At 38.4% G+C, this 12,587-nt stretch overlaps 1 protein-coding gene across 8 annotated transcripts in view; it reads right to left on the bottom strand.

The window, feature by feature from the left end:
- The window catches only part of MIGA1 (mitoguardin 1), a 74,954-nt gene that overhangs the window by 13,007 nt on the left and 49,360 nt on the right, over window positions 1-12,587 (bottom strand). For all 8 annotated transcript variants that reach the window (XM_032802512.2, XM_032802506.2, XM_032802514.2 and 5 more), the window contains 3 exons: window positions 8,649-8,749; window positions 569-687; window positions 311-383 (listed from right to left, as the gene is read on the bottom strand). In XM_032802512.2, coding sequence (XP_032658403.1) covers window positions 311-383; window positions 569-687; window positions 8,649-8,749 — 293 coding nt within the window. The remainder of the gene's footprint in view (window positions 1-310; window positions 384-568; window positions 688-8,648; window positions 8,750-12,587) is intronic.

Genomic DNA, 12,587 nt, shown 5'->3' with positions numbered 1-12,587 from the left:
CACCTGAATGCAACATTCTGACGTGGATAAAATGTTACTCAAAATGCTTTAAAATGTAATTAAAAAGCCCCCAAAAGTTCATCGTTCTCAAAACAAAAAAAAACCCCACCTTCAGTGAACTGAATATGCTGCTCTCATAAACAGCATTCAGTAATTACAATATATAACTATTAACTAAAAATAGGTCACTGAAGAAGTAGGGCGAGACAAAAACTCTTAGCTTTGACCTAACTCTGCTCCATTTAAGTGATACATATCGTAGAAGACAGAGAGAATGTGTGTGTGTGCACATTGATAACTAAGTATTTACCTGAAAAGCCTGTCGAATACAGTGAAGCTTAGCAAGAAAGTCACTGTCCCCCAAACACTCCAACATTTCAGTCCTACATAAAATGGAAAAATGTCATAAACTATATTTAAAAAACAGAAGCACAGCACAATTTGACTGGGATTTATTTAGAAATAGCATCCATTCTAGATCAGGGAATTAAATGCAGTATTATGTAGGAGTATTTATCTTTATTCCTTGGCTTTTCTTGGAACTTAATTAGTAAATACAAATCAATACCTTAATATTCTGGAATAAATTTTGCCCTCTTCTGCTAAGTGCATAGCTTCTTCATATAACGGACAATGGCAAAGAGATTCTAGAACATAGGTATTTCGGATCTCTCTGTGTTCAGTAAGCTGAAAGACATTTTTTGTTAAAGCTTATTAACTAACTTGCTAAAATGATTTTAAAAGTAAAATAAATTAATTCAAAGTCTGCTTGATACTTTGATGAAAGGAATATCCTTTTCTATGCTGGTTAACTATATCTATAACTGGTCAACATTCAATACTAAAAACAAAAACAACATTCTAAAACATTGTGGATTTTAACATGAAAGTTATGGTTTCAGATTTGAGCTTCTGAAGGTTAAATTGTAGAACAGGTTCAGATTAGTTTGTTTGTTGAAAGGAAATGTCTCTCTGCTAGTCACGAAGAATAAATTGATGAGGAGGCACTGAAACGGGCAAGAGGATCACATCAAAAAAACCTGGGAATGGTTATAAAAAAATCACTGTCATTTTCCTAGTAAACGTGGCTCTTAATTACTAAAACACATCTCCTACGATTAAGACATTACCATCCAGTGTTTTACTTTGGGTGCCAAAAAAGTCTCTTTTCTGTCTACGGTTTTTAATATGAGTTTAAACCTTTGGCTGACATTACTACAGAAATGTATCATTACCCATCTCACAAAATGTTATTAAATAAAACAATATTTAAACCATTCAAAAACATTAATATAGAGCATCCTATGTTAGGAATATCATAATTTTTCACTCTGCATTGCAGTGGCTGGTAGGTTAAACAGTTACCATTTCATTACAAACATTACATCATTCTTATTATCTATCCAAAAAACTGTAGAGGCAAACATTTTTTCCATTTACTAAATGGCTAGAACACACATTTTAACAAATTTCAAAAAAAAATGTTGTTTACAATATTACTGCAGATTGCCTGAGAAGACATTTTGCACTTCTAGACACCTAAACCCTAATTTACTAGTGTTTTAAATAAAACTAAAATTTACAAAAATTAAAATATACTCTATCTGGGTTTTTAACATATGTCTCTGTCTTCTAGATATGCTCAAAGTTAGACAAACAACTGTTACAATGTTTCCTTCAAATACAGTCTTTCCTTAACATTAAGTTTGAAGATAATAATGTTACATTTATCTTCAAGTTAAGAAAAAAATTATGGGCACATTTTTCGATCATTAGGGATACATCTCTGTAAGTGGTGGCAGGAGAAGTTCTACGTGCATATTGATGAGAAAAATATACTCCTGGGTGGGCCTTTTCTGGGGTCCCTATTGGAGGAAACCCCAGTGACTACAATGGGAGTTAGCCCAAGTAAAGATTATGGCCTTGATTCAGGAAAGCACTTAAGCATATGTTTAAATTCCACTTATTTCAATGGGACTTAGGGTGTGTAAGTATTGTCCTGAAGCGAGATGCTTTCCTGAACTGGGTTCTAAAGCAAAACTGGGTACTTAAGAGAATAAGTGAAGAATAAAAACTTTTTAAAAATTGGTAAAAATAATATACTTAGAGCAATTTACAAGCAATTAAACTAGCATGAAAATTAACAGTTCTGTCTTAAAGAGTTTTAAATCTTTGTCCTGTCTTATTTATTTGCTGGTTCAGCAGAATGGACTAGGATAAACTGACTTCCTGAAATAGATCTGCAGCTGTGACAACGTATCAGATTAAAGTTTTGATACTAGTTAACAATAGCATCATATTCATAGTAACAGCCTAAAACATGTTTAGAGAATTTACAGTGTTACTCTCTACAGTTGCTTTATCTTATTTAATCAAGAAAGCAACAAGTTCTTTTATGTGAAGACTGTGAAATGTGTACTTGAGAACTTGTGTAAGTAATATTTTAGCTGATTAGCAGTGGTAGGAATAAACAGATTTTCTAGTATTCTTCATATTTGAGGTATAAACATACTTGTTATGCAAGTTTTTCGGCTAGTTTCAGAATAAGAAAAGAAATCTTACTCCATATAGAATCTGTTTTCCAGTGTTACAGCCTAACAGTGTTTATAGAAAGGTATTTTTCAAACTTTAATGCAAATATTTTCAAAAAGAAAATAGGACACACTGAATCATACTAACATTAAAAGGCCCAATCCAATGCCCACAGAAGTCAACAGACTTCCCATATCTTTATTTCACCTGCAAAGCACGAGAGGGAATACAAGTAACATGAGGCCTGATCAGACTTCCATGGGATTTGTATCAGGCCCAATATCACCTGTAGTTAATAACTCCTTCTTATATTTTGCAGATGAAATAAAATAGCAACACACTACAACAGCTGAAACCTATGAGAAAGCAACTGCTTTCTTGACACATTCCAGTCAAGGCAACACATGTAGACAAAGGAGATAATTTATAAATTAGTTATTACAGCTATAGAGTATTTATTTTACTTAATTGTCCGTAAGGGAGAGTTAAAGACCTGAAATGCCCTAGACAGGGTACCGACAGTGTTTTCACTTTCCCGGATATGAAAAGTAAGTCTTAACGCTTACATAACAAAGAAAATATGAGATTACTTTAAAATGTTCCTAACAGTGAAACTGTAGCATTTTATTCTAGTTCTGTAATAATATTAATCTAAATTAATAAAGTAAAAAATATCCAAGTCAAAATCAAAAGGAGGCAAATCTATTAGTAAAATAAGATTTGTGACAATTATTTAATCTATAAAATTTAAAAGCAAGTGTACTGATGAACATGCAGTTCTTTCATAAACTTAGAGGACAATAAAAAGAGGTGTTTTACACCTCTATTTGGCTCGGATTTTAGCAGCAGGATTTCTGGAATCAGAGAACTTAAATTTTTTTTTAAAAAAATCAATGTAATAAATTTTAAGTCCAAAGCCACCAATGCATTCCAGCAGCCTCAGATATGGGGGGCTTCGTCTGGAAAGGCAAGGGAAAGTGTGTTATCTGGCTTCTAGAAGAGGTCATTCCCCACCCTTTTAATGGGTGGATCAGCTGCCTCATGGGTTTGGGAGATGACTGGCTTGTCTACGGGATGCAGTGGAAGCCCATATGCTCCTATACACCCAAAAAGAAGGCACACAAGCCCTCTTCCCCTGGTTGGGGCTCCATCTCATGACCAGAAAAACTCCCACTCTGAGGTTAGGCCCAGGATTCTTGGGGTCTGGTGTGGGTATTGTGCTACTTGCCTTTTCTGGGACTGCCAAGGACTTTCCCCCTCATTGCCAGACTGGCCAGGGTTATTTTTACCTTTCCCATAGCAGCCCAGGAGCCTAGTGGGCTGGTTAGAAGGCAAGGGTGAGGTTCAAGTTGTTGCAACTTGACAGGTGTCCAGTGGAGATACTTGTTCGATGGGGGTCTGCTAAACTGGAATCTGAAGCGGAGTTAGAAGCAGCAGCTGGAGAACAGGGCTGGGGTTCCTACTGTGTGGCACAAGGAGGAGACAACTCTCTTTCCCCTGGACGCTGAAGGACAGATGCGTCCCAGCAGTGGATTAGGACCAGATGTGAAGAGGTGAGGGGAAAAGAGGACTGACAGCAGTCCTCCACCAGGTAGAACAGATTATGGATGGAAGGATGATCTGCATTGGGCAATATATTGCTGGATAGCTCCCAGATGAGTTAAATTAATAAAGTTGCAGCCTAGTTAAACCACATCCCATGTGTCATTTGTCTCAGAAAGGCAGGAAGAAAAGACAAAATGCTCTTGGAAGCCACGAAGAACCAAAGGGTCTATTCATGACACCGCTCTGGTAACAAAAAAGGTCTAACTTCCTGCCCCCCTCGAGAATTCTTGTCAGTACAGAGCAGGCTCTCTCACAGGAAGGGAACCAGAGAAGGGAATATGGCTCGGGGACTGCTGGCTATTCTCAGCTACCAAAATGGCTCCTTGGTGGCCACTCTAGCCAACCATAGCCTCTACTTGAGACTGAACTGTTCCAAGCAACCGCTAAAATTTGAGGAGCGCACAGATATTTTTAAAGTCTGAGTAGCACTGTAACATAGCTGAGGATCTGGGTCAGAGTGCCTGTGGTCTCCAGAACTCACTTTGCACACAACCTTCAGGCCCAGCCCCATTCCTCCCCGCCACTTTTATTTAAATTGAGTCTAGAACTTATGGATGTGGTCTCACTCAGATTGTATGGCATAAATTAAATGGTACTTTCTTCAAATACCTTCCAGTTGTAGATTTCAAGAAAGTCTTTTAAAGCATAAAGAAGAGCAGGACCCTCCCAAATAATGTGTTCTGTTACTATAATCAACACAGTGTAAACAGGAATCAGGTTACTGAGTCTAAAAGCAAGAAACAAAATTTGTACTTAAATTTCTTTAGTTATATCTACAGCTCAAACTAAGTGTCAATCCACCAGCAATTAACTAGGATAGGAAAATTAAAAGGGTACAACTGTCGTGACATCTGTGTGCAAAAGCTGCTTCAGTGGAAGTTAATGTCTCTGAGAAATAATGTCTGGCAACGGAATGCAAGTAGGATCAGGCAGTTGGCTTGAAAATTTCTTCTATGTCTGACTGACTTCTCTTAGCTTGCGAAGATATCTGAGCCAGAGGGGAATGTACTTTTAAGTTTAACTTGAAAAAGGTGCCTGTACGAATGAATAATCTTTGAAAATACATCTGTAACAATGTCACTTCATCTTCCCATTTCTTCTTTTCCCTTCTCACCATAACACAATTTAAAGTTCCTAATGTCTAGGAATCGTCCGTCAAATTCCCTCTCAGAAACAAGGTAAGGGTAAAAGTTTCCCAATATAATTTCCTGACCCAGATAAAACCTTGAGGGGCTTCAAAAGGAACAATAAAATTTGACTAGTAATTTGAAAAGGGAAATTTGCCACAATTTCACCACAAAACTAAACTACTCTCTGAATCCAAAAGTTGAGAAACACTGAAGCTCTAACATGTAACCTTCACATCCCTATTTTTAACACAGTCTTGCCAAAAAGGGTCAGATACTACAGTGTTGAAACTCAGACAGAATTAAACATACAGCACATGGAATGTTTCTTAAAGAGAACCTCTCATGTTAGCACCAAAGGGAGCACTAACTCCATAATTTGTAAGTCCCTGAGGCACACTACCTCCAAGATTTTAAAAGAAGTATTCATAGCTTTACCAAAAATTCCTAAGAAAGTACTGTCTGACTCTTAGAAACCACTACAAGAGAATGTGTAATTCAGGATGATTAGTAAGATTAACTAAAATCAAAGAACAAGATGAAAGAACAGTTTGTCTTGCAAAGAAATGGAACAAAAGGGAAGATGTGCAACACCTACAGACAATAATGGATAAGTAGACTCCATACCCAGGAGCAGAATGTAGAAACTTGTGGTTCATTCCAACCCCATGAAGAAAACAACCTCCTCCTTGGTGATCTCTACCAACAGTGGAAATACACTGAGAAGTAGTAATTGTTAATTCTCCTATATGAACAGGCTGCCTCTTTTTTTAAGTGTTTCTCTTCCCAGAGACAGGACAAGCTTCTACTGGAAGCAAGAGCAGGTTCATCCATCAGAAAAGATGGCTGCCTTGTTGCCTAGTTTGGAAATATATCCTTTTTTTAAAGTCCATGCACATGTGTGAATTAGATAACCCACATTAACACAGTTTAATTCTTCACCCCTCTCTTATGACTAGACCACATGAAGATATGGAGTATGAAACTGCCAGTAAGTTAACAAACCAGATCCTTTAGCTCAAGCTGTGGCGGCTCACACTTCTAGATCCAGAAGTCTCGAGTTCAAACCCCACATGTGACTGGGCTAGGGGCATCACATCAAATAGGACTGGTTTCCCAAAACTGGGCTGCCTGAAAGGTGAACTACTAAATCTGATTTTTTTTTTTGAATTTTAAAAAGTGAGGCTTTTAAGATGTATAAAACACAATTCGACTCCCCCGCCACCCAGTTGTGTCGGATGTCTCCAAAATAGTAACCCCTCCAAAAACATTAGTAACTTCAACTCACAGAGTTACCTCTGGTTTGTTCTAGACAACTTTGGGGACGGTGAAAACTGGGACAACTGTGCCTGAGCTAAAGATGAAACGTCCCCTTCCCCATGGTTAGGGACTGGGAATACTGTAGCTCAGGTTTCAACCTCCAGCTATGATGTTCTAGACCCTCTAAAGACTATCAAAATCTTCTTGCAGGTCGAGGTGTAGAGGAGGCAAGTTCTGATATTTCAAATGTAATGCTGAAAAAAATGTTTACACACTTTGAAGTCACTTTTAAACATCAAAGGGCCTTCACCACCTTCCTCTCTAGCGTATTCATATAAAGATGATTCTCATTTACCAGGCTTCAAATGTGTTTCCACAGCAGTGAGGCTCATAACTGGTAATCAGACACCTTTTGACTCATGGTGGGTAGCCCTTTATTGATTTTTTGTTTTTAATATGCATTCCTTATTTGTGGGACTACTCAACCTGGATTGAACTAGAACTAGGCCCTGAAGGCGTTTATTCCCTCGGAAACAACTGTGGGAAATAAAATATATCCCAATACACTTCTGAATGATAATTCCGTAGTTTCCTATGAACTTCTGAAGATCAAGTGGCAAAGGACTTCCTCTTCTAACAGAAATTTCATTCCTAGGGAAGTAACAAGTAGCATCCCCAAATGAATGTCACTGGGAGGGGTCACAATGTTTAGGGTATGATTGCTAAGTGGCCAAGACAACTGAACAGGAAGAGAGCATCTTACACCATTTTCTGTGCTTTTGGGAGGAAGGGAATCAGAACTGGCACTAAGGGTATGTCTGCACTGCAGTCAGGAGGTGTGACTGTAGCACAGGTAAGCACACCTGACCAAGCTTACTAAAACAGCAATGAAGCCACAGTAACACAGGCAGTGGCACAGATCAATCTCTCAAATACAAACCTGCATGGCACCCTGGATACATATTCAAGTGGCAAACGCATGCCACTGAATCTTCACTGCTATTTTTAGTTAGTGAGCTAGGTTGTTCAGCGCTAGCTTGTGTTTATGCCTGCTGTGCTACCATCTCACCTCCTGACTGAAGTGCAGACATACCTTTAGTGGCTTTAGAATATCAAGATGGTGAGACTACCTTGACAATTTAGAAAGGCAACAGTCAGGGCTATTGTTCTTGTCAGTTATAACAGTGTTTCTTAAGGAGACTGAGTCACTTCAGGCTCAGGATAGGAAGAATCTCCCCACAAAACACATCAATCTCTCTTACTGAAAGACTGTCCCCTGCCTGTTACCAAGCAGACACAAGATAACAGACTGCATTCTCTCTGCATATCTGCTTAAATAGTAGGAAAGTTCATGTAAAAAATGAGAGATGACGGGGTATCTTATTTTTTCTGTACCCTCTTGAATTGACAGCACTCACTCATCTGAAGGGACCTTGGATGGTCTTCTCCAAATTACAGGAAAGGGCAAATAGTCACAGGAGATATATTCCGCGTTAGAAATTACTTTTTGTCATAGCACTGCAAGTTACTTTGAGATTTCAAACTCAGGGAATTTTGGACTGTTACATATGATCAAGAGTTTAATTGCAATCCATTTCAGAAAATTTAATTTCACAAGGGAAGCATCGTCCCCCAAAACCTTTAGATTATGGATAGGTGGCAGGGGGAAAATAATACAGTTATTTAGATGGTTGGTAGTGTCCCATCTAATTTTGCTTCCTCAGTAATCAGAACCATTATAGGTGTTCATAGATATCCAGCTCTGATACCCAGAAGGATGGTTGTTTACACTGGTTAGCAATTCATTTTTAGAAGGATGGATAACTCATGGAATGTGCCGCTAATGACCAAAAAAGCACTAAAATGACAGTTTTGAAAGCAAAACAAAGAGGACAGGAATTAGTGCGATTGTGATTCCATTGGTCCAAGGTAAAAAGAAAAAAAAAAAAATACTAGGAAGTTGTCTGCAAGGGGAGGCTTTTTTTCATGTAAGATGCAATCTATTTTCCCGGCAAAAATTAGTAGCTTTTAATTTACAGTAAGAAATAAGAAACATTAGTAATTATATATTTTTCATGAAAAAGATTCTAGTACGGTTATAGAAGAAATCCTTCCAACTCTTACTTCAGCTGCTGAAACAAAGGAGTCTGTTGATGCAATGCTCAGTGTATCTCGCAGACAGAAATCTTCTGTGGAATCCTTCACCGTTATATCGGTATCTTTATCTTAAAAATGAAAAGAAATCAATTTACCAGTTTGTCATTTTCTTTGACAGTCTATTGATTTAGGTACAAGTCTTGAATTTAAATGGCATTTTTTAAGAAGGCCTTCCTTTTAACTTTGTAACAATAAGATGTCATACATCTTTTATATAAAAAGTTGTTTAAGCAAATTTTTATATAATGAATGCATTGAAAACTTTACAGCTTTAGTATCACATTTATTTTGTTGAGGTACCTAGAAAGCTACAGCATACAGCTAGAAGAGTAAAAAGTTACCAAACTAAACCCTTACTCTTCTCCCCAACACACAGTATTCTGGGTTTTTTCCCAGTTTTTATTTGCAGGGTGCCTTTATACACACCAACTTCTTTTGCCATATACGAGGCTTCCCATGGAAAAAAACAGCAAGAAAGATCCAAAGATGCCTTATGGGTTTTGTCCTCTCAGGCTCTTTTTCTCTCCTCAAACATCTACTACTTCACTAAACTAATTTAAATAATCAACTAAGACTTTAAACCTTACAAAATGTCAAATAAAAGCTTTTTTTTTTGTAATCAGGACATGTTATGTGTGGTATAGGTTTTTTTAAAAAAGTAAGTGAATTTTAACAACTTTTAAAACACCCAATTAGGTACATCTTATGAGCTTCAAAATATAAGAAGCCTAGAAATACTTAAAGCATCTTATTACTTCAGGTTTTTATTTCCATTCATTTTTGTAATATTTTAAATATACATATCCTTCACAATTTTTTTTATAATGTGACCAATATTCAGTGTGATCTCAGTTGTACTGATCATTTAAAAAAAGAAAAAAAAACTATAATTCTAGTTAAACCAGTTGGGGGGGAGGGGCATTTTTATTTTTTAAATTATCCCAATTCTGTAGTTTTTCCATTTCATTCAGCTTAGACAGTAACCAGAGTAAAATCACTTTATTTTCTGGTTCTCATGCTCTTAAAACGGAACTGCAAGGGAAAATGTAAACCTCCCTCTACCCCTCTTATCTCCCCCCAATGCTCTTCAGTGAAATAAACACACCCAGAAAAATTTCTAGCGGCATTATGATTTTTAAAACCTTCAACAAAGCCTATATTTTCCACTAATATCACATTCTATTAATCTGCAATACAAATCCTTTCAATTTGCATTTAACATTTTTCAGATTTCAACAATTGCTGCATACGCTGCCAGCGTATATGGTTTTGTTTTCATCATGCAGAAGCACTTTCACAGAAGAATTAGATTCATAAGTCATTTAGTCAAATCTTGGCTTGATGTACTTCATACTGCACTCTCAACAGAGTACGGGCATTTATCTTGGATTACTTTACCTTCAAACATTACACATGTGTTGCTAAGAAGTCTGTTTTATTTCCAGCATTCAGCAACAACCAGCTACCCAATGTCATCCAGATCAGTTACTATGGTTATACTTTATAAAAAACACTATTATACAGCAAAGTGGTTGTATGCCAGTTTTACTGGAATGGTCTACTCATCAGTTGAAATGCTACAATCCACATTATTGTTTCTGTAATTGTTATAGATTTACAATGGCAACTCAACAATTATGCACTAGATATCAATAAACTAACAATATTAAACTAAATATCTGTCTTTGAGAAGATCCAGGGAAAATACACCTCTATCCTGCTATAATACGGTCATGGGGAGCCAAAAATCCCTACCGCATTATAGCTGAAACTCTGTTATATCGGAGTAGGAGCGGCAGGGCTCTGGCGGTGATTTAAAGAGCTCCAGACTCCAGCTGCTGCATGGAGCCCCAGGCCCTTTAAATTGCTGGCAAGCACCGCTGACACAGCCCCGGGGGTAGCAGCGGCGGGGCTTGGGCGGTGATTTAGAGGGCCCTGGGCTCCCCGCAGCAGCCGGAGCCCCGCTGCTACCACGCTATATGTGAACCCGTGTTATATCACGTCGCTTTATAGCAGGGTAGAGGTGTATATATTAAAAGTCTGTACAAAAACTTTCTTAGATATTGCTATACTGCATTCAGTCAGACTGAATCCAACTTTAAACCACAACTTCACTATTATGCATTGTGATGGAGTCCCCCGCCTGGAGTGCCACTTGATATACTGGGGTACCACTGAGACTGCCTGTTCCACCAGCCTGGGCTCCCTCATCCTGTCCTGCTGTGCCAGGCCCTCAAGCCTCCTCCAGCACAGATGTAAGTAGGGACACACTCAGCTGGAGAAAGACAGAGACACTGAGATCAGCTGAGTGGGAAAACTCAGCTTGGGAATTGTCCAGCACTCAATTGCACACCCCCTCTGGAGTGTAAATCCAAAATTGTCTTGTCCTGCACGGAAAACTGTACAGCGTAAGCTCATGACATTCGCTCCTTTCCTCAATGTAGCAGAAGATATGCACAGCTTTTTTATGAATTGCACAAAATGGTTTGTAGAAAACAAAAACAAGCTTATTAACTACAAAGGATAGATTTTAAGTGAATAAAAGAGATGGCAAATAGATAAAAGCAGATTGCTGAGCAAACAAACAAACAAAGCATAATACACTAAAGAAACTGACTACAAAGTAGTAATTTCTCACCCTAAATATTGTTTTAAGCAGGTTGCAGAGTTTCCTGTAGAAAAACCCTTCTTAATTGCAGCTTAGAACTCCAGATATTCCTTTCACAGGCCAGAGACCTTCTTGCCTGGGTCCAGTGCTTTCTTCCCCAGATGAATCTTATGTATTTTCAGCAGTCATCTTGGGCGGGGATTCAGTGAAGAACCAACCTAGACTAACTCACTACCCTGCCTTAAATAGGATTTACATATGGCAGGAATCCTTTGTTTCTCAGCTTGGTCCCCATTCTCTATTAGTGGAAAAATACTAGCAGGCCAAGATGGGGTCTAGTACCAGGTGACATGATCACATGACCCTGCAGTGTCAAAGCAGCATCCCAGGAAGCTTCTCAGGAAGGTGGGAGATTAGCATCTTCAAAGTCCTATTGTTCTCCTTAATGGCCCCTTGACTAACCAGCCAGCCTAATTGCATTCTGTCTGGTGGGCATTCCCCAGGTGCAATGATACATAGACACAAATAGGAAAATCGTATTCAGTAAATCATAACCTTTCCAATGATACCAACTTAGTCATGCCATATTCATATCACAACAATATCTCTATGAAGAATATGGGGAGTAGTGTCACACACATATTAAAGCAGTGATTGTCAGATACTCTAATTGTTTTCAAGTGTGTGTTCTCTCTCTCTGCTAGCCTATCACTTCTTAAAGGTAAGAAAACAAAACCATTACAACATCCAGGTGGATTGTCCAAGCATCATGAAACAATCATATATTGTACTGGAAATTGGGGTGCTGGGACAGCAGAAGGCTTGTCTAAACTGGCAAGTTTTCACACCAAAAACTGCCTTTTAGCGACAAAACAGCAAGAACATACACACTACAATGGGACTTTTGCCACGAAAAATGCCCAGTTTTAGTTACAAAAAACTTCCACTCCTGCGAGAGACTTGTCTTTTCCCCTTCCTTTATTGTTGACAAAGAGTCAGTATAGATACTGCTCATTGTTTTGTTGACAGAATTGGTTTCCACCAGTATCCCACAATGCCTGCCCTGATTGCTCTGCTCACTGTTTTGATCTCTGCTGCCCTGCAGGCATGCACTCCAGGAAGTATCTGTGTGCTACTCCGTTTGGGGAGCAAACAAAGAGCAAATCATTGGAATGCTCCTGTTCTGCCCTGCGCTAGGAACACAGAAGCAGGCAGACTGCTGTGCTGCTTTGCCATTCCTCAGCAGAGAGAGCTCACAGAGCTACTCATGATGCTGCACTTGGCAGTTCAGATGGCTG

Source organism: Chelonoidis abingdonii, chromosome 7 (genome assembly GCF_003597395.2).
Source record: "Chelonoidis abingdonii isolate Lonesome George chromosome 7, CheloAbing_2.0, whole genome shotgun sequence".
NCBI lineage: Eukaryota > Metazoa > Chordata > Testudines > Testudinidae > Chelonoidis > Chelonoidis abingdonii.
The sequence above is the reverse complement of the archived record's forward strand: the minus strand, read 5'-3'. Positions and strand labels throughout refer to the sequence as shown.